Source organism: Taudactylus pleione, unplaced genomic scaffold (genome assembly GCF_031769625.1).
Source record: "Taudactylus pleione unplaced genomic scaffold, aTauple2 ptg001137l, whole genome shotgun sequence".
In the NCBI taxonomy this organism is placed as follows: Eukaryota; Metazoa; Chordata; class Amphibia; order Anura; family Myobatrachidae; genus Taudactylus; species Taudactylus pleione.
This window is the reverse complement of record NW_028285538.1, coordinates 4,719,204-4,746,339: the sequence shown is the minus strand read 5'-3', so window position 1 is coordinate 4,746,339 and position 27,136 is coordinate 4,719,204. Positions and strand designations below refer to the sequence as shown.

Genomic DNA, 27,136 nt, shown 5'->3' with positions numbered 1-27,136 from the left:
TGGTTAAATATTAGGGACAAAGGAGTTGGATACATGAGGGTACAGCAAGTGCACACAATACAGGAGTTACAGTATACTTGCAGAGTATGTTAGGGTAAACTTGGAGTGAAGTGAACATGAGGTACTTACGTTTGGGTACAAGTATGGATATGGTTTTACTTCTGGTACCGGTTAATGCCTTCACTTCTGGTTCTGGTTTATGACATTACTTCCAGTTCTAGATTTTACAGCAAAAATGAAAGTCAGGCCTCTTTTCTTTCACTAATTAAAGCCCCTCCATGGAAGATATCCATATTGCTCTGAAGAAGAGAACTATAACATCTCGAAACGCGTTGGTAGCTTCTCTTTGGACTCCATGTCAAAGACATATCACCAGATCCAGTGGACTTGACACAGAGTTCTTAGCCTTCCAATACCTCAGACTTTTCACTATCTGCATGCTTTGTCCACCCATCTGGTAAATGTCCCTAAGACAGACATATATATATATATATATATATATATATATATATATATATATATACTTGTTTTTATATTCTGGAATTGTGGGAATAAAGGGTATTACTTTTTCATGTTATGTCCCAATTCACTTTTTTTTAAATATAGATTTTATTAAGTGTACACTATTGCATGGGAGTTTTATTTTACATCACATATCCATAACGCTCTTCCACTATTATTGTTACCATTATTCCATTGGATTCTACTTGGTACATTATGAGATTGTGTTCATTTAATTTCTTATTGATGAAAACCCCTGAGGAGGATCTGCAAACTCCTACCATATAAGGGAAGTTTTATTTTATATTTATTTATATATTGTTTATTCATTAATCCTACCCTTTCCCTACCCCACCCTAAGATACAGCACCAGTACTACAGTATATACCGTTATTCTTTATCTGTGTGATACTGGTCCATGTGGGTAGGACCTAGGTCGTGTCAGTTACTTATCACCAATTTGAGAAGCCTGACATAGGATATCATTACACCTTTCTATTTTATTAGGACAGTTAAACTTTCAGATAGTATAAATATATCATTTGAATTGGGATTTTCTCAAGATCGTTTCATTTCTCAGCAGATCATAGAGTTGGTCAAGTTGTAATTGTTCAGGTGTGTACCTAGCATTGCCCAATGATGATCCAATCTTTGAATAGGCACATTGTTGGGCATTGTAGTAAATTAGGGCCACACACATACATAACCAATTCTGAAAATTTAGGCAAGCCACTCCTAAAGCCGGCTACACACCAGAGCTATGTGTGGATGGCCAATCGATGGGTGACGGGACCCTGCATCGGCAAGTGCACACACACTTGCAGGGGGCAACGGCACAGTATGTCATGCTGCATTCGGCAGCATGGCATTGTACACGATATCTTCTGATTGACCGTGTAGCACGGTCAACCAGAAGATATCACATGCGACCGCAGAAATGACAAATCGTCCCAATATCATTTAAGTGTGTACCCACCATCAGTGGCATGTTAAATCTCTTGGTCGGGTTTAGTACTGGAAAGAGTTCGCTCCTATGCTGCCTCCTATCCAGTACCCTACAAGATAAGCTGACTTGGTGGTCACTTGGATCTGCCAGAGCTCAGCCAAACAGGCCCTGACCCCGGGGCGTATCTATAATGGGTGCAGGGTGTGCACATCCCTGCACCCATACTTTTTTATACTTCCCTCTCCGAAGCCCCTCGTCGGCCAGAGTAGTGCCGCAGCTATTTTCCCGGCGTCTTACGCATATGTAGTAGGGAAATCACAGGGAAAATGGCTGCCGCACCATTTTCCTGGTGTCCTGCGCAGTAAACTCAGGGTACAGACAAGTGCCCGGAGTCTGCTGCTGCTGACAGTTCGCTGGCGGCCGTCAGTTCGAGAGGAGGGGGCCATGGACGGGGAAAGCACACGGGCCCCCTCCACTCTTAATACGCCCTACACTGACCTCTGACAAGCGCTGCTGCACATGAGTAGCGTCTCTGCGCGTCTTACCTTCCCAGTGTTCCATGAGAATGGACGGACCCAGGAGACTCACCAGCCGCAGACCCATGCAGAATCCATACAGGACACTGCAAGCACAGTGTATCACCACTGCTATAATGAGTGGCAATAGTGCTACCTATATATATATATATATATATATATATATATATATATATATATATATGTAACCTTGCTTAAGGGTTAAGGAACAATAATTTGGATAAATACCTTTAACCAATTATCTATACACTGAAAATGTATTGTATTACTGTACATTTCCTGAGAAAAATAGATATGTCATGTATTTAATGGAATGTGTAACATGTAGGGCATGTCGCTGTACAGTAAGGGTTAAATTGCATGTACAGTATATGGTTCACTGAAATTTGTGCTATGTGTTGCTTGTGTACATTTTCTGAGGTAACATCCAGGGCAGCACGAGGAGCTGATAGAAGGTGCCAGAAATGGCACGAGCCCTCACTGAAGAAAACTGCTAACATAGGCAGAGTGGTAGGAGATAGCACGAGCTATAGCAGGAGAGGGGAGAGTGTTCTAGAAGCAGCGCGAGCATCAGTGGCTCGCGCTGCAGGCGGGAAGGAGAGAGGCTCGTGGCCAAAGTAGGGGTCGCGTGCCTCTATAGCCGGGGGTATAAATAGAATGGCCGGCGGCTTTGCCGGCCAGTCTGCTGTTCCCTTCCTCCAGTGCCTGCCTTCCTGTGACCTGGGCAGCCAGTGAGCAGCGATGAGCTGCTGGGCACAGGGGGGCAGAGCCGGAGACGGAGCCCAGCCGGAGCTGGGGAAGCAGGAGAGACGGCGGTACTCACCGCGTCTTGCTGGAGATGCCAGAGAGGCGGCGTCGCGGGAGGTGGTCCCAGCGGCGGGGAGGAGCAGAGGGACCCGCACTGATCGGGGCGTTCCCTGTGAGAGGAGGCGGCTGGCTCAGACTGGAGGCCAATGGTCGCAGTGAGGCTGCCAGCATCATGGAGCAGGAGCCGGCTACAGTTTGCCAGGAGGTGGGGCTTGCAGTAGCGGTAAGCAGAGCAGTCGGCAGCAGCTCCCTGTGGGACATCCCAGCAGCAGAGCTGCCAACAGGAGCAGCACTGAGAGACCATGGTAACAGAGTGAGAGAAGGCACTGTAGCGCTGAGGTGACTTTAAGCTGATTTAATCACCAGTGCGGAGGTGGCAGTGAGTAGTTATACCTGGCACCCACACAGAGGATAGCAGAACCAATACAGGGGATATTATAAAGCCATCTTTATTATTATAGACATAGGGCCTGATTCAGACCCGCTCGCGAGCGCTGAGCGCTCGCAAGCGGGTCGATGGTGCCCTAGTGCGCATGCGCACGACGGAGGGAGCTCCGTTGTGCGCATGCGCGAGAGCCGGGGAGCGACGGGGAAGCCGTCGCTCCAGGTCTCGCACCAAAGGGGGCGTGCTGTCGATGTTGATTGACAGCACGCCCCTTTGGTGGGCGTGCCGGGGGCGTGGCGGCCAGACGGAGGCGTTCCCATTGGAACGCCTACCGTCTGGGTCCGGCCCCACTGACATCACTAGTGATGTCAGTGGGAGTGATTTTGGCTCTGATAGAGCCAAAATCACTCCAGGGCTTGCGGTCACCGAGACTCTATGCAGGGTCTCGTCGCAAGCCCGATGGTCTTGACCATCGCGACCATCATCATGGACACTCGCATAAGCTGTGGGTGGTAACCCACAGCTATGCGAGCGTCCAAGAGGCTGCTCCAAGTTTAGGTAGGAGGGCCCTGATTCAGAGCAAGCGCTCTGGTCAGAGCGTCCGGCTCTGAATCAGGCCCATAGTTCCCTGCATAAATTGGGACAGGAGTACACAACTGGGAGGAACAGATAGAGCTATATGTATAGGGGTTGCCTAGCAACAATTGACTCTTACTGGAAGGAATAATATTTATAGGAAGGGGTACATGCAGCAGTAGGGCTGCCTGGTAACAGTTATGTCCCTGGGGAAGTAGCCAGAAGTGAGGAGAGAGATGGCGATCACAAGCTCCCTGCTATGCATAGTCAGGGGATCAATGGTCAGCAAGTTCAAGCTGAGCTTCTAGTGACAAACAGGTGGGTAACAGCAGTAGCGCTGTGCCCATAGTGTGTAATATTACAACTCATTACCTACTGTATATACTGTTGCTCTGCATCTTAAGGCACTACTAGTTAACTCCTAGGACACTACAGATTATTTACATATAGGAGGAACATGAGCATGTGCCAGAGACATTATAGTTGCCGACTTTCTGGCTGCTCCTTCCGGGAGGGAGCAGCCAGATCGGCAGGGTAGCGGGAAGGGGGGGTCGTGGCCGGAAAAGGGGGCGTGTCCAGATGGGTGCCTGACGTTTGGAGGCGTCACAGGGGCGGGGTCATGCGATTGCGTCATTTTGAAAAAATGATACGATTCAGCGAGAATCGCGTCACTGACCGTCCTCGCAGCGGGAGCTAACAGTAAATTGCGGGGGGGGGGGGTCGGGGGGAAGCTTGCCTGCCTTTACGGGGGGCCGAGAGCTGCCCCCGATTATCGGGAGGCTCCCGGCCAAATCGGGAGGGTACACAACCCTGTCCCAATGGGATACCTGCTAAATATTGTTTGTGCAAAGGAGAAGTATTATTGGATTACAAAGCACAATTGTAAGTTATAGGCACAGACTCTTTTCCTTAATGGAACATCATCTAGCCTGTTGGAAAATTAACTGTGGACACATTACAAGGCTACGTTGAGGACTCTACAAACCTATATTTATAGGGAAGAAAAGTGGTGTGTGCAAGTTGTCAGCTAAGGTTATGCTTCATATGTAAAACTTAATGCATTTTAGAGGTTGTATTGTTCTTTACTTTTTTGTCTCTCAATGTATTCTATATTTAAAAATATACACTTATCAAACTGTATTTGAGTGTGTCACTAGCGGAGGAGTAGCGGAGTAATCAGTAATATACTGAGGAACGGAAAAAGAACAGGTTTATGTTAAATTATATACTCCTTGTATACCTTTATAACCCACCTAAGGCAACACACTAAACTACTATTTATTTTAGCTTGACAGGGGTTTTCCCAAGTAGACCCACAATGTATTCTTATGCTTAGGTGGAGACACTGACAAATGGGATGTACACCACTTAGAGGAATGCTAGGAGTAACAAAGGTGTTAGTAACCTGGTGACCCTTTAGTGGTAGAAGGGGGGTTACATATATACCTGTGACATCCCTGTGTCTTATGCTTCTTGTTGTCTCACCTGATTAAATAAATTTAAGTAGTGGTTAAGCTGTACCGCGTGTGGACTAACCGCCACCAGCACCAACAACTGCGTTACATATTCAACACCACATGTAACTTGGCATACATACATACGTCCCTTCCCGCATTGTCATCTGGTGCGAGGAGGGCCACCGAGAAGGGGCATTGCATCGCGGGAAGGGGGCGTAGCCCTGCGGTCCGAACCCCGTTATCCCGTGCTTTGTAGCGGGGTGCAGGAGGTGCTGTGCCGGGAGCCGAGTGCTGCACTTAATACTACAGTGCAGCACCCAGCTCCTGTCACTGAGGGGGATTCTGCACTTCGGAGTCACCCCTCGGTGGGTGACACGTGGGTGACACCCGGGTGCGGCCCGCACCCCCCTTGTGACGCCACTGTACCTTGTATCATACTTGCCTTCTTTTGAAAAAGCATTTCAGGGAGATTGTGAAAGAGACACCTGCTATGAGCGCGGCTGTAACGTGGACATGTACTAGTAGTAGTAAGATCTACTTGTTGATGAAAACTTTTCAGGGCTTGCTCATGTACTGCATGTGCCTTATAATCAATGCAGGGAAATGGCAATCATTATATCATTTGAATGTATATAGCTCTGATTTCTTTTTTTTCTAAGTATATAACCGCTACATAATGATGGTAACTTAAGGTGCAATAAGGGAGATTTCTAGACTCTTCATGGAGTCAGGGAGATTTCTACTATTTCAGGGAGTCTCTCTGACAATCAGGTAGTGTTGACAAGTATGCTGGGAACAAGAACACTGCCTATACCATCTCTGTATAACCTACACAATATACAACACTATGAAAATGTCTCCTTTCTAACCAACATGGAATGTTAGCACATCAGCACAAAGAGGGGGTGATATCAGGCCTATCCCAGCGTGACTGGCCCAGTATGAGGAAAGTGCCCTTCTTGCGCTATACAATGAGCTAGGGTACTTTTAAAATTAAAAAAAAAAAATCAACAAATGGAAACTGATAACAAAACTGATAATGAAAAAAAGCAAGAAAATCCCATGTGAATGAAAAGTAAGATAGATCTGCTGTACATTGGAAACTGAAGGGTTAACTGTTTTCATTTTCACTTGAACTCTGTTGAGCTGTTTGCATTTGTCTGAAAGCCGTTTTCACAAACACACTCAGCGTGAAATTATAGGTGTGTAGTATGGCGGTTCATGCCGAGAAAATGGAAGCAGCTTACATTCTTTCTTCCCTTAAATATGAAATATCTACAACTTAACATCTTGAGTGATATAATTACATGACTTATGAATCACGTGACACCTGGCAGTGTGGGCTTCCCGTACTTCTCTGCCCTGAAGGCCAGAATGTCACCTAGAGCTATTTCAGATGAATGTATTTTTTCCACCTACTGGAATCACATTGTACTTTTTTTTTTTTTATCTTCCATCTATAGCATAATTTCACAAACTCGGTCCTCAAGGCACCCAGTTCAGATTTAAGGATATCCATTTCATGCTTGGCCACAGGTGACTCAATTGGTGCCTCAGTCAATTTGATTTAATCACCTGTGCTCAACCATGGATATCTCTAAAACCTGGACTGTTAGGGTGCCTTGAGGACCGCGTTTGGGAACTATAGGGCCTGATTCAGGGATGAACACAATTGCAGAGACTCACACAATTCCGTCCACCTCAAATGCACATGCAGCAGGAGGTGTCTATAGGAAACAGACACCTCCTTGCTGCATCTGCGATCTCAGCGCTGCAACCGAGATCGCAGCCTTAGATCACCATCGTAACGGTTGCGAAGCTGAAGCTTACCACAGCCTGCCCAGGTCCTGGCAGCTTACGAGGCCAGGAAGTCTGCGCCCATGGATTCCTCAGCACTCCCAGAAAATGGGGATGTCACGCCCCCTTTTCTGGGAACACAGGTCGACTCCGCCCCCACACCGCCCCCAAATACTTTTGCCTGTCAATCAGGCATAGGCTTGGGGGAACTTTGTGCAGTATCACAGGACCCGTTCTGCACATGCGCAAACCAGTTACCACTGGAGATGTGCGCTAACTTTTGGGTTATTGTACATCTCTGAATCAGGCCCTATAGTTGATCCATTATAAGTGAACAGTCATCAAACATAATAGTTGAAAGTGAAATATAATTCAGCAGGGCAATGTCTTTAAGGGGTAGGGAACAATGTGGAGTCCCTGGATGAGGGTAGACTGTTAGATTATCCTGTGACGCTCACACCCTACTGTACCTTGGGACATTCCCTTCTGCCAGGTACTCTACACTCTCCTGACTTTGGTCACATCCCCATAAGATCAGTCTGTGCTTACTGTAGTTTTCTGGGTTGATGTATGTTCTGGAGAATGTACTTTGGACCTCATTCAAAGGCGCTCGCAAAAAGCGAGCACTCGCTCTGAATCAGGGCGGCCACCTTTTTTTTTTAACCTGGCCTCCTGGCCACTCGCTAAGCTGTGGGTGACCACCCACAGCTTTTGCGAGCGGCCAGGTGATGGTCGCGATTATCGCGACCATCGGGTTTGCAAGAGACCCTTGTGGTAAGGTCTTGTCTACCGCAAACCCCAGTGAGCTTCCTGCTCAAGTAGAGCAGGATGCTCATTACTGACATCACGAGTGATGTCAGTAGGGCCTCCCACAAACGGCAGGCGTTCCTTCAGGAACGCCTCCGTTTGACCAGCCGTTTGACCCCGCCTACAAACGGGGCGAGCTGTCGATCAACATCAACAGCTGTCCCGTTTGTAGCAAGCCCCCAGAATGAGTGAATTTCTCACTCGCTATGGGGCTGGCGCATACGTGCATGCGCAGTGCCCCACCATCGACCCGCTTGCGAGCACATAGCGCTTGCGAGCGGGTCTGAATGAGGCCCTTAGTGTGTGTAGTATGAAATATTGACTGACAACTTATGTAATAGGTTGCGAGCTGCAGCCACTGTGGGAAGTCCTGCGAGTCTTCCCCAGCTTGGTTCTGCCTTTAAAATGATTGCTGCTTTATGGGAAGACTTGCAGTAGTACCCGCAGCGACTGTAGCTCACAACCTATTACATAAGCCACTGAAACTCTACTGGGACACAGGCATGACGACACAAAGGTATTACAGGGTCACATGTACCCCGGCACAACCTCCCATCCCACACGAGGGGCACAAAATACATATAAGCGCAGCAGATGAGTTGCAGGGGGGAAGGTAGTTAGATGCCCAGATCCCGCTCATCCCTCGAACAGGAAAAACAGCTTTGGTCTCTTCTGTAGTGCTCCTCCCTGCACTGCACTACCCATATCAGAAATGGAGCTGCCACTCCGTCTCCTCCCACACGACAATGCAGAGCTTTCCCCATCTCCAGTGGTCATAATTTTAGTTAATTACCATAAAGCAGAGATTCCCAAACGCAGCCCTCAATGCACCCCAGCAGTCCAGGTTTTTAGAAATATCCATGGTTGAGCACAGGTGGTTAAATAAAATTGACTGAGGCACAAATTTAGTCACCTGTAGTCAAGCATGGATATCCTTAAAACCTGTTAGAGTGCCTTGAGGACAAAGTTTGGGAACCTCTGCCATAAAGTAATTATTGCTGGCATTGCAGATCGAAGTAGTGAGTCCAAAGACCAGGCATCAGATCACCACTGGGCAGCCATCGGCCATCTTCACTTGTTCTGCTGAACTGTTTATGCAGAACCCTTGTGGCGCCATATAAATAAAGGATAATAATAATCTTCGTAAGCCTAAGCTTACTCAGAATGGCACTCTGCTGGAGTCGGGAAAGTTGCGTTGGAAGACGCGGATGCTGGCACATGCACAGTAATGGTATAGCCAGGCTTGCCTACCCTTCCGATTTGGTCGGGAGCCCCCCGAATATCGGGTGCCGCTCCCGAGCCCCCCCAACTACTGCAAGAAACCCTCGCAGCGGGGGGCCCGATGACACGATTTGCGCTGAATCGCATCATCGTGACTCCACCCCTGCTTCACAATGCCAATATTTTTGGCATTGTGAAGAGGGGGCGGAGCCACGATGATGCAATCGTGTGGCTCCGCCGCTAAAACCGCGTCATCGCCCGCCCACGCCCCCCGCTGTGCACAGACATTCAGCTCCCTCCCGGAAGGAGGGAACTGAATGTCGGCATGTGTGGGTATAGTACAGGCCCAGCCAGCCTGTGGCTCTCCAGCTGATGTGAAACTACACATCCCAGCATGCCCTGTCACAGTTTTAGCATTCCCTAATAGCCAAACTGGGACAGGGCATGCTGGGATTTCAAGTACCACAACAGCTGGAGAGCCACAGGTTGGCAACAGAGCCGTAACTAGACTTTTTGGTGCCCTGTGTCAGAGAGAGCATTGATGCATACTTGCCGACAATCGGCTCCAGCCTTCCGGGAGGGAGCTTATTGTCGGCTAACAGCGGGGGGCGTGGCCGGCCATTGACGTCACATTGGGGGCGGAGCCGTGGCCGGCCATTGACATCACATTGGGGCGGGGCCGCACGTTCGTGTCATCGTGGCCCTGCCTCCTCTTCACAATGCCGTTATTTTTGGCATTGTGAAGCAGGGGGCGGGGCCATGATGACGCGATTCAGCGCGAACCGCATCACTGGCCCCCTCACTGTGGGGGTTTCTATTTTTTTTCTGGGGGAGGTCGGGAGGGTCGCAGGCTTCCGGGAGGCTTGCCTGCCTCTCCGGGGGGCCGGGAGCAGCACCCAAAAATCGGGAGGGTAGGCAAGCCTGCATTGGTGCCCCCCATTTTTTAAATGGGGAAATAAGATAGCGCACCTGAAAAAGAGCCATGGCCTCATGGGGAAGGGCAAACAGCGCCCCTTGCCCTGCGGTACCCTGTGCCATGGCACAGGTCGCACCGCCCTAGTTATGGCCCTGTTGGCCAGGCCTGGTATAGTACTACCAGTACTGAAAGGGTAAATAGGAAAGAGAAGGTGGAATAAGTGCAGGTTAGAACAGAAATCTCACTCCAATTAGGTTGAAAGTAACTAACAGTATAGTATTTAGTTATAAGACACAAAAAATTGTCTTTACTCTATCAAACTGTATTAGTAAAAATTTTAATTTTTAATTTTAAATAGAACAGTCCTGGTACAGATAGGTGTGTTTAGCCCTCTTCTGGTTATGACTAGTAAGGAGTGTCTGTGGATGTACAGTATTGAAGGCTCCTAATTGGCCAATTTCGGCAGCTGTTGCTGGATACTACAGCAGCAGAGATACAACAGTATTTTGTAGGGTGTATCTGCAGAAATGTGAGTACTCACAGTTTTGGAGGGGCCCTCCTAGTTTTCTTGGCTGTAGCAGGCAAGATTCAGAGCTCCCTTGGGTTCCGATATGGTCGCAGGTTTCCTTATTAATGGGAGTCGGTATGTGGCTTTTTCTGGTCTCTGCATCTTGAACTCTGCGGCTTAGGCACTGTGGCTTTGACACCTCCCTTGTGGGTATGTGTGCGGCTAGGAATAGCTGTACTTGATAAATCTGTACACGGTTCTTTTCACACAGGCTCTCAATAGTGACGTTAGCAGACAGCAGCCGGTGGAATTACCTATCTCTTGCTGTATCTTCTGTAAGCCAAGGACAAGCTGCACTCAGTATGCCTACAAAACGGGGCGACAAACACTCACCATTGCCTCCCCAAATGGCCGCAGTATTTCAATCATGCTGCAGCTTAGAGGGTGCTGCAACCATCATAGTAGGCAGAAATCGGCAAATGCGCAGTACAGATCCTGCGCATGCACTGATTGGAAAACATTGGAGTTGTGCGTAAACCTTCGGGTTTATGTACTACTCTGAATTAGGCCTTTAGTTATATGATCTTCAAATGATATCACTGTCACGTTTGGGCTATGGAGTTCTTGTGTTGAGGGATTAGAAATCGAGGTCCTAGGTTGGGAAAGAAATTGGAGGCGAGGGACCTGGATGTATGCCTTCCTCATCCACAAGTACCGGATGTTGGCGAGACCTGACCAAAGGCGTGAAATATAACCTACTGGAAGGTGTTCACCAGTGACCCCTCCAAGCAGGATTTGGGATTAAGCTGCACCCAATAAGTAGGTTGCGACCCTCTGGTTAGGTATCCGGCACAAGTGGGAAACAGAGGAACATAATCCAGGTAAAGCACTGGAGAAAGGCACTAAGAGTCAGTACTTGGATGACGTACAGCGTACGCACAGTGTTTGATCCAGACGCAGAGCTTTTACAGAAGAATGGCACTTAAGAGATTGTACTCAGATGACGTACTGAGTACATACACTGCAGATAACACTAGGAATGGATCACTAGAAGAAAGGAGCGTGGAATCTGGAATGTTGTAACTGCAAGTATTCACTGGAAGTAGCAACGTTGTACAGGCAACTTCCTGTTGTCCAGAGCCTGGCTTAATACCCTCAGGTAGCAGGCCATTGGAGGACAGTGGCCCTGATTCAGAGCCGGACGTTCTGAAAGAGAGCTCGCTCTGAATCTGGGCATTATTTTTTTTTTTTTGTGCAGCCTCCTGGCCGCTCGCATAGCTGTTACCCTCTCAGATTACAGTTGTGTGTGTATCTAGTATCTACCTATCTATATTTATAAAATGATGTGGTATCCCACCAACATGATTGGACACACTAGATGACCGTGCATTTTTCCCAATGACAACACACCTCAGGCCTGATCTACTTTCCACTGTAGTCAGCCAGGGGCAGATCCAGGAGGGGATCGTTCTCCCTCTTCCTATCGGGTGCATGCAGAGGAGACTGCTGCTGTGCTCAGCGGCAGCCTACCTGTACTGTGGTGCTAGCCTGCAGCTGAAGGGATTCATTTAGAGTTTCTTCATTTCTTCATATATATAATATGATATATATATATATATATATATATATATATATATATATAAAAAACACTAAGACGCCCGGACTTACCTCGATCGGTCCAGCGTCCATCTGTATTCTCTTGTCAGGATTAAGATAGGCATCAGTATGTAGATGCTTATCTCAAATCCCCCGTCGGGCTTTCGTTGTCGGGATATGTTTTAAAACATATATTTTTTTGTTCGGTTGGCTATGTTAGCTGAACCCCACTCCCAATGTTGTGTGGGGTACATAAGTGAACCTTTGCTATGGGTCCCCCAAAGAACTAGTTACGCCCCTGCGGTGAACGATTCAATCTCCAACATCGACGCCAAACCATCAACCACCCCTTAAGATTTGAGAGTCTCCCTGATGTTTCAGGACAGTTCTCAAGAGCAATGTACAGAAGCGTACAGCAACTGGCTGGTGAGAAATGTATTCCAAGTATAGGTCAGGGAGTGAACTTTGACACCTTAGGAATGGTGAGACCCTCAAAACCTTGTTTTGCAGGGAAAAATGGCTTTTCACCCTCCAGGAAAGCAGGGGTATCACCTTTTATATAATACTCCTCCCAGGAATATACTGAATATTGTGCAATGATATCACAGAATATCTATCACAGCAATTTATTAAAAAAAACAACAACACTTCAACGGTGGTAAGAAGAAATCCAAATCCCAGAAAGCCATGGATGTCCACAAGAAATAATGATTTATTATTAAAGTAAAGGATTTTGGGGCCTATTTATCAATTAATATTCGTGGGATATCTCTCAAAACACTTTACTTTTACACATCACAGGGACGGTCCGTCTCTGGGTGTAAATACTGATATATCCGGCCGGTACTTAATTCCTTATTGCCACGAATAGCGGTGATAAGAAATTATAAATATTGGGTCAAAAACCTTATTAATTAATAAATGGGCCCCTTTGTCTGTTTTTTAATTTGTAATTTACTTATGTATTTATTTACTTTCTTAACTCTGAAACTAGAACCCTGAGTCCTGCACAGTATGATAGATCATTTCCTGGCCTGGTGAGCCGCAGGGCTACTGGTGATAGAAAAGTTTCTCTTCGGACGGTCATATAAGAAAGTCCCCTTAGTTGTCAACACTAATCTGTTACCATTGTACTACTTCTATTTGTAATATCTGCCTGTTATTATTCTGCATGTGCGGACAATTGCACAGTACTGATTAGCTTACTCTGTGTGCCTCCTGGATGTCCATTAAGCAAAGGGGAGGGCTGGGCTGCACAACCTAATTTAAACATAAGAGGTGCTACCATGCTGAGGCCTGTAGTTCTAATGCAGAAAAAGGAAGGGATGTAGATGCACACTCTAGGCACTAAGAATACTATATATCAAAATATATATAATAAACTATCAATTAACATGGTTTTCTATTGAGGTTCTTAGTACATGTTTGGCCAAAGATGTTTGCCCACCTACCACGTCACGGTGACCTCATCAGGTGGGTCCCTAACATCCCTAATACTGACACATTATATAAATTTATCTAGTACTTACCTGTAATAGTGACCGTTACATGTGTGTACTGCAATGCACAGGACCAATACCAATAAAAATCACCTGGGGCAGGTAGGAGGAGTGCTAGCCCAGGAGAAGGGGTCTCAACTTCAAGTGTACCTTAAATACACACATACAGTACACAGGAAAAAAAACTACTCACAAACTGCTAACCTCGTTGCATACAGTGAGTACTCACGCTGCGTATGCCGTCACAGTGGCTAGTTTAAGCGCGCCCAAGTAACGGCGTTCAAACGGACAGGCACACCTGCGTTTCTCCAACCAATCCCCTGTCACCACCCCCAAATGCTGACCTGGCGTCACTCATTCTGCGATGGCTTTGTATCTGCGTAGGCTGTCAAAGAGAGATTGCAATGCTAACTCACGTATGTGCACTACGGTGCGTACGCTTGCGCAGTACGCTCTACCGATCTGCGTACGCGGTTGCAAATGCGATCCATGATGAAGCAGGCCCATATTCAGTATAAATGAGTACTACATCTACTGTCATCAGGACCGCGACTAGGTCTATGCAACCAGTGTCACCACACAGAGGGCAGTGCTCTGTGGGCGGCACCATGGCTGCCCAAAGGTCCCTGCTTCCGGGCTCTGGCGGCCCTGCACCGCTATGCTTGACATCATGCACAAAGGGGGCGGGCCGGGAAAAGGCCGCCCTAAAGCCCTGTTACGGCTCTGACTGTCAATAAGTAACTGTAACATAAGTTCATCTGCTGTTATGTACAGTAAATGACATCCGTACTGTACCACATAAATGCATGTGTCTGTTTTTATAAACATGGGCAATAACAGATACACTTTATTACTAATTCCCTTATCTTTTCTAGTAATATATGCTGTATATGTGAAGATTTATAAGAAATTGTTTCTTACAATAGAGCTGTATTATAACCACTGTCACTATTATAACCACTGTCACTAATTAGGTTATTTTGAGGGAAGATGCCTGATTTGGTTGCCCAGCAGAAAAGTCCTCCAATGCCTGTAATGTATTGATAGAGGTTTGTCTGTCATGAATGTATTATTGAGGAATTGGCATAATGGTTTGAGTCTCATTATTGATTGATTATTAATGGATACAGAGATTGTTTCCTATTTCGACCTCTTATTACAGAGATTATTGGTAATCTGCGCATGTGCATTACGGATCTGCGATCCCCCGCGTAATCCGGCAGCAGACTGTCAGCGACTGACAGGCTGCAGCCGTTTGGGGGACGGTGCCTGCCTCCGTTCCGGGAAAACGGGGGCACATCGCCCAGTCTGCTTCCGACTCAAACTTTCAACACGTGCAGTGAATGACATAGTTAAGTAAACAAACACACTATCACACTGAATAGAAGACTAAAAGTTTTGGTTGGTGTTCCTGTTTCCATGGTAGGAAATGTACATTGTCTGTATCACATTCAGATAGTATTCTCTAAATGACCTACAGTAACTCCTGTCCTGTGTTTTCTAGGGATCAGCAGATTCTTACACCAGCAGACCATCAGACTCGGATGTTTCTCTGGAAGAGGACAGGGAAGCCATACGCCAAGAGAGAGAACAGCAAGCCGCAGTACAACTTGAGAGAGCCAAAGTAATGTGCAAACCTCTACCGAGAAACTAAATAGCAACAAACGTGACATAAAGCATGTAGCAAGTGACAGTCCTATCATAATAACTAATAGAGCACAGTAATATAACAATGATAACATAACTGAAATGTTAACTACACTTTTTTTTTGTTTAGATTCATAACCTTCAATTGATATTATCATTTTTTGGTAGACCTGTGTGCATTTTTATGTTTTGCAGATATGACCCTTATCCGATCTCTAAGCACTTGCTATATATACGCTCTTTAGTAGAGAGTATTTAGCACTTACCTGTCCTGCAGATTTGAGAGTATTCTCAGAGGCACAAAGAACAAAACAGAAGGTGGGGAGGGCATGCCATTTAGGAAACTCGACAACTTAGGACATCATTGGGTATAGCTATCATTGGTACCATTGGGGTTCTGAAAGTATCAAGGATATTTAATTTAAAAACAATCCCTTGCCAGCAAAGAGGAATGAAGTACAGTACTATTACTATTACTTTAATGCCAGCTTTGACACTGCATATGCACAATAAAAAGTGTGATCTCCTTAAGGAGGAGGACCAAGCCTACCGGGGAGCGATTTTCTGATCCCTCTCCAGCGATGCTGAAGTTGGCGTTAGCTATCAATGCTAAGCTCGTACAAGCTAGGCTCAGAATACAGTACCATTGAGATTAACAGGGACTGCAGTCTACAGTGTTATTCTACCTAGCGTATGAGATATCTCTGATATCTCCCATGTTAGGCTTTACTTATTTATTATTATAGTGACAGGAAATGATACAATACATTTATTGTAACCCATAAAGCAATGATACACATGATGTAAACCATATAGTAATGATATAATAACTGTGCTAGCATCCATATAAAAGTGACAAAAACCATATAGCAGTTATACTGTATAATAATTGTAATATAAACCGTGCATCAATTGTACAAGTGGCAACATTACACCTACCTGTCCTATTCAGTATAGTAAATTCTAGGAAACGGATTAACACAATCATTAGCATATATTCAAATATATCAATTTCGACTCATATGTCAATTATATTTCTATCTTGAGTCATCCTCCACAGCATTAAAAGAGAGCAATTTGACTGTGGTGTTGAATTTATTAGAAAATGGGCATTTTTTTTTTAAATAATACATTTAATTATTCACAAGAACCAAGCTGGAAATTTTGCAGCAATATAAATCTATAAATAAAATTGCTATACCTTTTGTAGATGCATTACTTATACTTATAGTCATAAAGGGGTCTATTTACTAAGCCTCGGAGGGAGATAAAGTGAAAGTATATAAAGTACCAACCAACTAGCTCCTAACTGTCATTTTTCAAACATAGCCTGTGACATGCCAGTTAGAAGCTGATTGGCTGGTACTTTATCTAAGTTCACTATATCTCCATCCAAGGTCTCTTTTTGGATGTATATTAAGTGTGTACCGGTCTATTTTGTATATTAAGTGTGTACCGGTCTATTTTGTACTGTAAAGTTCAAGAACTGCTTTGATTAACTTTGGATTTCCTTATATAAGGAGAAGATGTACTAAGACTTGGATAGATATACAGAGGAGATAAAGTACCAACCAGTCAGCACCTAACTGTCACGTTATAGGCTGTGCTTAAAAAATGACTTGAGAGGTTTTCTTACACATTTTTTGTTTCACCTAAACCAACCATGTGACTTTGTAAGAGGTGCTATCGGAACCACTGTGCACTCAGCTTGTCACAGACTACAGCACAATAACATAATTCCACAGACGTTTGTCTAGTTGGGTGCTAATAATTATATGCAGTTGGCCAAATCAATATTTGCTATTTAATAAGAGTTATATGGTTACAGTATAAGATTTATGCAGATATTGCTGTCTATTTACGACGGGTGTATGTGCCTTTAGACGAAGCCAGTGGCATTTGCTGTAAAGACGAATGTGAGTTACTGCGGGGCCCTCGATGAAGATGTTCCTGTGCCAAGCACTGCCATCTCTTTTGATGCCAAGGACTTTTTACACATTAAAGAGGTAAATCTGGGATGGATTTCTCTTGCCACCTGTCAGTAGCTAATAAAACATCAGCGGTCAGACCACAGCTTGTTAAGGCTAAGAGGAAAACTGACCAGCTGCCAGGTCTCAGAAGAATGGATTTGATTAACCTCTTCAGAACAGAAGGCTTCACCAGCCGTATCTTAGATATAGAGGTGATCTACTGCAGGGCGATAAGGCTGTGAGTTTAATGTGTATAGAAAACAGATGTCAGTAATGTATTGTTTTTACTGGATGGATTTCATTTTAAACTGTATCTGTCTCCTAAACACTAAAGAAGCTGCCATATTGCAGGCCGGTCCAATATTAACAGAAAGGTAGCATATCAGCAAACTAGAAATGTATGAGGTATGAGGCACAATGGAAGGGTGACTAGTGCTCCATGCCTCAGGGTGAAAATCTCATGATTTAGTACTAGTGATGGACAAACAGTTCATACTGGAACTTGGGAAAATAGAGGGTCTGATTCAGAGCCGCTCGTAAGCGGCCGCTCGTTCGTTCCGAGCGATGTTTGCACAACTGCGCATGCGTACGGATCGTAATACGCATGCGCGAACCAGTCAGTGCGGCCGATAATCGTTTGTTCGCTAAATAGCGAATGCCTGCTATTTTGAGTGACAGGAGGAGGCGTATGTGGGTGATAACAGGGGAAGGTGCTTGAAAACGGGGAGTGGAGATCCGAACGCAGGCGTGCTTAAAGGTCAAAACGGGCGTTTGAAGGGTGTGCATAATTAATACAGCAGCGTCATTGACCACGTCACTGGGTTATTTTATAGTCAGAACTGCTCGCAAGATTGCGGTAGGAAAAACCAACCACAAGAATAGCGAGCAGTTCATACGCTGTTCGATGTACTCGATTAATCTAATAAATAGCGGACATGACGCAGGATGCGATCGGCCAGGGGGCGTAGTTTTCCAAAAAACGACCGCATGTTTTGTTCGCTCGTTCAGACCTAGAGGCGTGAACAGACCGCAAGGAGCGAACGGTTCATTTGAATAGCCACCCCTTTTTTCTGAACGAGCAAGCGCAAATAGCGTCCGGCTCTGAATGAAGCCCAGAGTTCTCTCTTATTCATCATCCATCTTGGATAGACACATCTTGTATGTGCTCTGCTCCAGCCTCTCTACAAAAAGAGCAATGAGGTGTGCACCTTAGTTATTAGTCTTAACATTCAAATTTAGGCGCATATTTAACATGAATCGCAATTTTGACACGTTAAATATAATCTCTTATCACAGCTATTTGCACCTGTAAGAGATAATTCTTTGCGGCAAGTTACCAAGAAACCCAGCTGGGACATCTTTCATTATCACTGTACTTCCGGGTTCTAATCCTTCTCTGGCTGACTTTTTTTTCCATAGGGAAGATTACCCAATGATATCTACATATTAACGTCGCCACAAAAAACTATGACGGTGGCGGAAGCAAGTGAATCTTTAATAAACATATCTACAGTGTTACAGCATTAACAAGTAGCTAATGTACTTCATTTTGCCTTAATCCTGTGATAATAGACATTTTCTCAGAATTTATCGCTTACCACTGTTTAATAAATAGGCTCCCTAGTCTTTTTAGGAGTGGAGATGTTGCCCATAGCAACCAATCAGATTCTACTTAATCTAGGACCTTCTAGAGGATAATAGCTAGAATCTGATTGGTTGTTATGAGCAACATCTCCATTTCTAAAAACTCTCACTTTAGTAAATATAGATGATTGTATTATAATAATGCCATTAAAAGACTCACAGCTGTAATTCAGTTTAAAATTGTAGTATGTAAATCAGTGTTAAGGCCCCCATACAAGGGGCGATTTTGCACACGATATGGCTGTTTTCGACTGATTGTAATGACCAATCGTGTGAAAAGTAGTGTTTCCATACACGATTACGATGCGATGCGCGTCCCTGGCATCATGTATCGGTATTATAGATCAGATCGTTTTGCAGAAAGATTTCGACAGATCAGTACGATGTGACACATCTTAATACATCGGATCGTATGGTCGTTTGTACAATCGTACCTTTTCTAAATACAAATCATACAGAATGTCCAGGGAAGAATTTTCAAGAGAATCGTATGCGAGATCAGATCTGATACAAATTGCCCAGTGTATGGGGGCCTTAAGTCAAACTGATACACTTTAGGGATGGCCCTTTAACCTTCATAAATTACCATTAATGTAAGTAATAGCTTAAAACAATACATACAAACATGCGGGCATTTGAAACAAGTGTTACAGGTTATAACAATGAAAGCAGGGAGGAGCTGGGGACTGCAGCTGAAGGACAAAAGGGCCGTAGGTGGTCCTAGGGTCACCTATTGCCCATATTACCAGAAAAGTAGCATATTAGTAAACTAGTATATGGGATAGAGCAGGGGTTCCCAACCACGGTCCTCAAGGCACACTAACAGTCCGGGTTTTAAGGTTAGCCATACTTGAGCACAGGTGGCTTAATTAGTACCTCAGTTATTTTGATTTAACCATCTGTGCTTAAGCATGGCTATCACTAAAACCAGGACTGTTGGTGTGCCTTGAGGACCGAGGTTGGGAATCACTGCGATAGAGAATGGAGCCAGTAGTGGATTTCACCTGTGTTTTTTTTTATGTGGTAACTTGTTTTAACAATATCTTAATCCAAAAATAAAAATATTAGAACGTAAACCAGATATGTGTCCATCCCAGAAATACAATAATGACTGGTGGATCGGGAGGTTGGTTAAAGAAGGCTGTGAGATTGGCTTCATTCCAAGCCCTCTGAGGTTGGAGAATATTCGAATTCAGCAAGAACAGAAGAGGGGACGCTTTCACGGAGGGTAAGAAATAGTCACATTTACGATTGGAAGTAAGATGCCCACTGCATGTATTCCTAGGGGGACACAATTGTCTCAACCAAGTTATAGTCGTCATAAGCAAGTTTTCTATCATTAGTTATAACTGGGCTGCACAAGTTAGCTTGGATGATTTACTTATTTGAATTATTTCTCCTAACAGTAAATCAAGTGGCACTTCTTCTTCAAGTCTTGGGGAAATGGTATCAGGGACATTTCGGGCAACCCCACCATCTGCCGGTGAGAATTTCCGGAACATGCACTGAAGTTTATGTTATGATTTGTGTGATTGGTAAACACACATTTCATCTTATCGTAGGAGCCATGTAGTAAAACAAACTGTGTGGCATGTTTAATGTACAGTTGCTGTATCTTCTATACCGCCATGTTGTTTTCCTCATATTAGGCCATATGACAATTTTGTTGTCAATAAAATTGGCTGTGAACAAGCTCTTAAGATCACTAGAGATTGATGACATCACTCTGTGGCTCAGTGATGTCACTAGTTGCTAGTGAATTGATAGCCTTCCTCCACTATGTGTAATCGATACTTGTATTTGGTGGAACTTTCTGACAGGAATTCTATTTTATAATTGCCTATTTTTGTAAAAAAACAAAAAAACCCTACAGGAGCGCAAAAGGCGTGGTAACATGACCATCATGGCCCCAGACCAACTACTGCAATTATCATTAAGCCGACATCAGCTTCTTTAGGTTCTCAAGGGACCCACAAAATTTGTGAGTCTCCTAGACACTCTGCGATAGTAGGCAAGTATGCTGTACTTACCAATATTGTTCATATTTAGCAAAGCATAAGGAATCTTATGACAATTTACACTTATTTATACTGTAGAGGCTTCATGTTTGCCAATGGGTTCATTTGATATGAATAACAATTAGGGGGTTATTTGTGTGTATAATCAGGGCTGTAAGGTGATTTATCCACTGAATAATGACATGGCTTTTAAGCTTGTGATGTGGGAAAAGCAGTTATCTACAGAAGCCTGTCAACACACATAATGGGGCTGGGAAGTTGTGCTCTAATATTAGAAGCTCTGACATCAAAATCACTACTGAAGTGCTTGTGCTAAGAGTGCAGGACTTGTATGTAAGTTACTGAAGGAACGTTCCCCGGCTCTTCTCCCCGCACTCAGACTCTCACCCAGCGCCAGTTATCTTACATTTACAAGACTAGATTTAGACAAAGGTCAGAAAAGGCTTTGACTTTGAAAAGCAACATAGCTAAATAAGACATGAGATTGAAAAACGGAGTGTCTGCTAGCAAATGGCATAAGGGAATATTTACATAGACAGCAATGGGATATTTTCGATGAGGGCAACACAGAGCTGAATGTGAGACAGAATGTGAGACAGAGGACGTTTATATTGTGCTCAATTCACATCCAATCACGTGCAACTGGTTTTGTCCCATAATGCCTTTCTGTCTTCATTCAGGGCAATTGATCACAGTAAATGAAGCCTATCACAAAATTAAAAAAAGCTTCTTTGAAATTTAATAAACAATTTAGAAAAAAGAAATAAATCTAATATCTTCTTTACTTTTGAGTTGGTTAATGGTAAAATTATTATTTTGCTGTAATTAAATGATTGAATTTTAAATTTTACTTATATAACAATTATAATGATATAATCCTTTAAATAAATGGGTTTCTGCATTTCACTGCAGCAGCATCTGCATTCTTAGAAGCTGTACATGGTGCTGCAGGCAGCTGTTATTTTTACTGGAATTGTCTATAAAACCGTAAAGTATATGGGCATAAGTAAAAGAGGAATATTATTTACAATGCTGCTCTCTCTCAAAATGTTCAGCTAGATCCCCATGAAATAGGCTCAGGGTGGGGATACAAAGTCAACCCAAACTGCACCTGCATTGTATGTGTTTTTGGAGGAATGATCGGTTGAATCAGTTCTGAAGTATCATGTTGTTAAAGAGGACTGCGCAGGCTCCACTCTTCTTGTTCATGCCCTTTACCAAGATGGCCACTGAGCTCACTACTGTGCATGTGCAGGGGCCATCTTGTCTGTACTGTGTAGAGTGACATGGTGGGAGACAGAAGTCTTCTACTTAGCTTCCTAGAAGAGACCCGGTTAATACCTGCAAATAAAGCTGTTCAAGCATCACTGCACCACTACCCGTTTGCAGCATATACTCACTGGATGGTTAGCTGTATAGAACTCTGCTCTACTCCATTACTAGTGTGCATGTAACAGTGAGTACGGCTGTACTTGCATCAATAAACCATCACCACTGGTTAAGTAACTGGGCTGTTCATAGTTTGAGCCATCCGCTGGTGTGTGCCTACATAACTCTGCAGTATCAGTGCCTTCACACACATCATTTCCAACACATGTTTAAACTTACATTGCTGACACTGTTACAATGCTTTAACTTTACTGTTTCGGGACACTCTGCTCAACATCACGCTGCAGACAAACTCATTGTCCACATTGTGGCTCACCGGCAGCTGGAAATTCTTAGGGTTGCGCAGATGTCCGACTGTCCAGCCAATGATCTCTATGGTGATCTGATGCTGTGTCTTCGGACGCAGGCAGCAGATCTGACAAGCCGGCAGTGGAAGTCTTTTTACAAAAGATGTGTACTGCTGCATTAACTTAACTTCTCAGATGTGCAGCAGAAGAAGACGCAGCACCTATCACTCCTGCATCCATCTCTGAATCAGCCCCTAACAGCAAAGAATTGTAGCCGGCTAACGCACACATACACACACACATACATAGTATCATACACACACATATACAGATACACACACGTGCACAACACACACGCCAATCCAGTCACTGAAAATCAAATCCACCAAATCAGAGCAGGATCTGATTCTGTTCTGCAAAGTTACTGACTTCATTCTCTTTGTTTTCCAGCCAAACAGAAGCAGAAAGTGGTGAGTTGCTTTGACTTCAGATCACAGACCAGTCTCCGAGTGCCAGTTGCGTGAGTCCCTAACGGAATATTATTGTGTTTTCAGACTGAACATGTTCCGCCTTATGATGTTGTGCCATCCATGCGGCCGGTAGTATTAGTGGGTCCGTCACTAAAAGGTTATGAGGTATGTTCAAGAATTGCAAGTCATTAATGAAGTAACGGGTGTAAGCACCTCATCCATCAAGATATGTTGTAAATGAAATGTAATGTACAAATATCAAGCTTCTGTATTGATATAATAGGATCACCATATTGTCAGGATTTAGCAATTTTAGTACAGGTTGAGTCTCCCATATCCAAAATGCTTGGGACGAGGAGTATTTTGGATATCGGAATATTCCGTATTTTGGAATAATTGCATTCCATATTGAGATATCTTGGGATTGGGACACAAATCTAAACACAGAATGCATTTATATGTTATATACACCTTATACATACAGCCTGAAGGTCATTTTATACAATATTTCAATAATTTTGTGGCTCAAACAAAGTTTGTGTACATACATGAAATTCATTTATGTTTCATATACACCTTATACACACAGCCTAAAGGTCATTTTATACAATATTTTTAATAATTTGTGCCGTAAACAAAGTTTGTGTACATTGAACCATCAAAAAGCAAAGGTTTCACTATCTCAGTCATGCTAAAAAAAAAAAATCTGTACTTTGGAATACTTGGATATGAGAGACTCAACCTGTACAGTCATTGGCAAACCATGTGTTTAGGGCCGCTAAGACAGCTATCAGGAACCGGCACTAGGGAGCGTAGGTAAGTGTATGTAGTCATGGGCGCGCCCCATTGCAAATACCAGGACCCTCTATAGAAGCTGCAAACACCATTGAAGGGGTGCCCCTAGACCCAGCCTGTGTACTTTGTATATGATTCCCCTTCTTCACAGCACCCCTGCCTGTGTTTCTCCATTGAGATACAGCTGATAACATCTGTCCCCTTGAATATGGCATCATTTACACTGGCTAATAGAGTATTATGGGGTGAGCTTATCACCCAATAGGGTGGTGATTGTTGTTTTACGCTATTTTGACCAGCCTCACTGCCCCAGGCTCAGCATTCAATGTGATAGGATTAACCTCATTCAGCCATTGTGATTTACTGTTGCTCTCCAGTCCTACATAACTTCCAACTTTTAAAAAAGCTAAATTTGGACACAATTGTGCCCATCCCAACATTCACCCAATTCCAAACCATAACATGACCAAACCACACTCAGCACCATGAGACCAAACCCCTTTATAGGGACTGCTGATTGGTTGGTTGGTATGGGTCTGTGGTGGTATATTTCATTTAAATTGTGAAATGTTTTAGTTAGGTGGCAAGCTTACATTTTCTTTATTTCTCCTTGAACTTTATATATATTTTCTCTGTTGTTTCTTTTTTTCCTTCTTTACCATTGAAGCTATGTCAGGGCCTTGGATAGTATCTCTTAGAGTAGAACCAAAACGCTCATCTCTAATTAAGATAAGACCTCCTTCACTAATGAGTTTGTACTGTGAAGGATACGTATGCGCAGACTTAAGCTGGCCACACACTAGACCAACTTACATCCAACCAGCCAACTTGTTGATTGGTTGGAATGAAAATCTGGTAAGGAATGGGAGTAAATGATGATCAACAATTTGCTCCTAAATGCCAGAAAACAGATGATAATGGTCGTCAGACATGTTTGTTAAATGTTTGATCTAAACTATTTGTTCAAACAACAGTTTTTGTCCATTTTCCAGCATTTAGGAGCAAATTGCTGATTGTCATTTGCTTCCATACCTTACCAGATTTTCATTCCAACCGATTAACTAGTTGGCTGGTTGGACAGATAATCTTTAGATGTGTGGCCAGCTTTACAGTCCGCTGAGGAAGCATCTGAAGATTTCCTTGGCGAAACTGTAGCCTAAACTGTATGGTACAGTGGCTAACATCACCTGGAGATAGTGTTAGCTATTGAGGCCAAGTTATTGGGGCCAAGCTACACTTTTCAAAGCTTGGTAAATTGGAGCAGACAGCACTGAAAATTTATCTTCTGTGTTAGTTTGCCTAACGCAGGAGACTTTTCCTCCATAGGCTTCTCTAAAATTGTCATGATATAGAAAATGCTGTTTCACCGTGATTTGGGAGGCATCATCTTTATAAATAGGTCCCTTAGAGGCCTATTCATCAACACTAAAATAACGGTTTTAAGGCCATATTCCTTAATTATCGTTATTTTATTCATTAACACACTTAACACAGGAGATATCACTGATATCTCCTGGTTAAGTCTGCCTGCGTTAATTTCCACACTCCTCATACATTAGTACATTAGTATGGGGATGTAGAAATTAGACTATTCATCAAATTCCCAAAATTATGTATTTTCGGAAGTTGATGGTGGCGTATAGCGGGATACACTTACCTGCTTTCAGATGGGCAGGTCCTCCTCGGCTCCCTTCATCACTCCCTCGTCCCTCCTCCGGCTGCAGCTCCGACTGTTGTTCTCCCGGCAGAACACAGTAAAGTTTAAAAAAATAAATAAATAATAATAATAATAAAAAAATAAATATATATATATATCCGCCGCCGCCGCCCCTCCCTCACTGCAGCCCAGCACACGAAGGGGGTTTGGCCACACCTCCCATGATTAGGCCACGCCCCCTGTTACACGCGCCCGCCGCGGCTCTTGGCGGGCCTGCTCACGGCACGTGTGTCATTCTGCGCATGCACAGAATGACACTAGAGAGACTACTGGGTCATAGACACGGCAGTCCCTCACTTGCAAAAGGCAGCTCTTACTGAGAGAGATGGCTGCATGCGACGAGTGGTGGGACGCATCGCCTCCCGAATGCGATGTGTAATGCATCCTGCCAGAGCTGTAACTAGACTTTTTGGTGCCCTGTGCCAGAAAGAGCATTGGCGCTCCCCTCATTTTTCAAAGGGACATAATGCACCCAAAAAAGGGCCATGGCTTCATGGGGAAGGGCCAGGGAAGAGATAGGAGAGGGCAGGAGATGCTGGGGATGAAATTAGAGGAAGCTACATGCAAGAATGATAATAAACAGAAATTTGACAGGCCCAAACAGCGCCCCCTAACCTGTGGTGCCCTGTGCGATGGCATCGGCCGCACTACCCTAGCTACGGCCCTGCATCCTGCCCATTGTCAAATGCACAATAGAAACCCAATATTCATGCAGCAGAACTGGGTGGGCATAACTGAGTGGTACTTGTCCTCCTATTACAGTTTTATGAAGTGATTCTCAACCCACTGATAGCTGTTTCTCAGAACTGGGGCATTCTGCATATTTTTCTTCAAAGAGAGTGAGAAACGTGCAAGAATACATTTGTGGGTGATAATTGATTCCTCTCAGAGCAAGCGATAAATTTAGATTATTAAGACATTGCTGATTGCTTGTAGTTAAATCTTTCTGCGAAATATACGGAGCGGTTATTACCTTGGTCTTTTCTGTTTACTGTCCTTTCTTTCTTGTCTTATTCTCTGTTCTCCAACTTGAAATTTCCTCTCATCTGGAAAGGTGACGGACATGATGCAGAAAGCCCTTTTTGACTTCCTGAAGCACAGGTTTGATGGGAGGTGAGGGAGAGACAACTCACAAATCTGGCCTTGGTGATTTAAATAGGTTAAACAAGTATTGTATATGAAGCAGGTTTTATGTATATTGTGCTTTGGATTCCTTCGTGAAGCACAATACAGCATTACACAAGCTAACAGAACAGGTATATTTTGGTCAGGGAGACTGCTCACAGGGTAGCAAAATCAGAAGCAGCCATTTTGTGGGCGGTGAGATTCCTGCCTATCCATCCACTAAGCACAATTACTGAATATCACAAAATGGCTGCCTCCATTGTAGATGGTTATGCTTTAACGAGAGTTATTTTTATTCAGCCATTTGTACCCCATTTGTACCCCATGGGGGTAAAATAAAACTATTTGTTTATGCTGTCTAAATGTACTAACAATTTACAGTTTACTCACCAGGGGAAAAAAGGTGCAATTATACAATATTTAAAGTTTGGCTGAGGTTTTAACTAATTGTAAAAAAAACAAAAATGGAACCCGTGCATTATTCTCTTTTAATCACCCCTTATTTCAATAGTCAGCCTAGTA

At 44.1% G+C, this 27,136-nt stretch overlaps 1 protein-coding gene across 2 annotated transcripts in view; it reads left to right on the top strand.

Annotated features, from left to right (window-relative positions):
* The first annotated feature begins 20,241 nt into the window (after positions 1-20,241).
* CACNB4 (calcium voltage-gated channel auxiliary subunit beta 4) overlaps positions 20,242-27,136 on the top strand; it is a 44,168-nt gene continuing 37,273 nt past the window's right edge. For both annotated transcript variants that reach the window (XM_088462008.1, XM_088462007.1), the window contains exons 1-4: positions 20,242-20,296; positions 22,958-22,977; positions 23,062-23,142; positions 26,544-26,602. In XM_088462008.1, the coding sequence (XP_088318134.1) occupies positions 20,257-20,296; positions 22,958-22,977; positions 23,062-23,142; positions 26,544-26,602 (200 nt within the window). In that variant the 5' untranslated portion in view covers positions 20,242-20,256. The remainder of the gene's footprint in view (positions 20,297-22,957; positions 22,978-23,061; positions 23,143-26,543; positions 26,603-27,136) is intronic.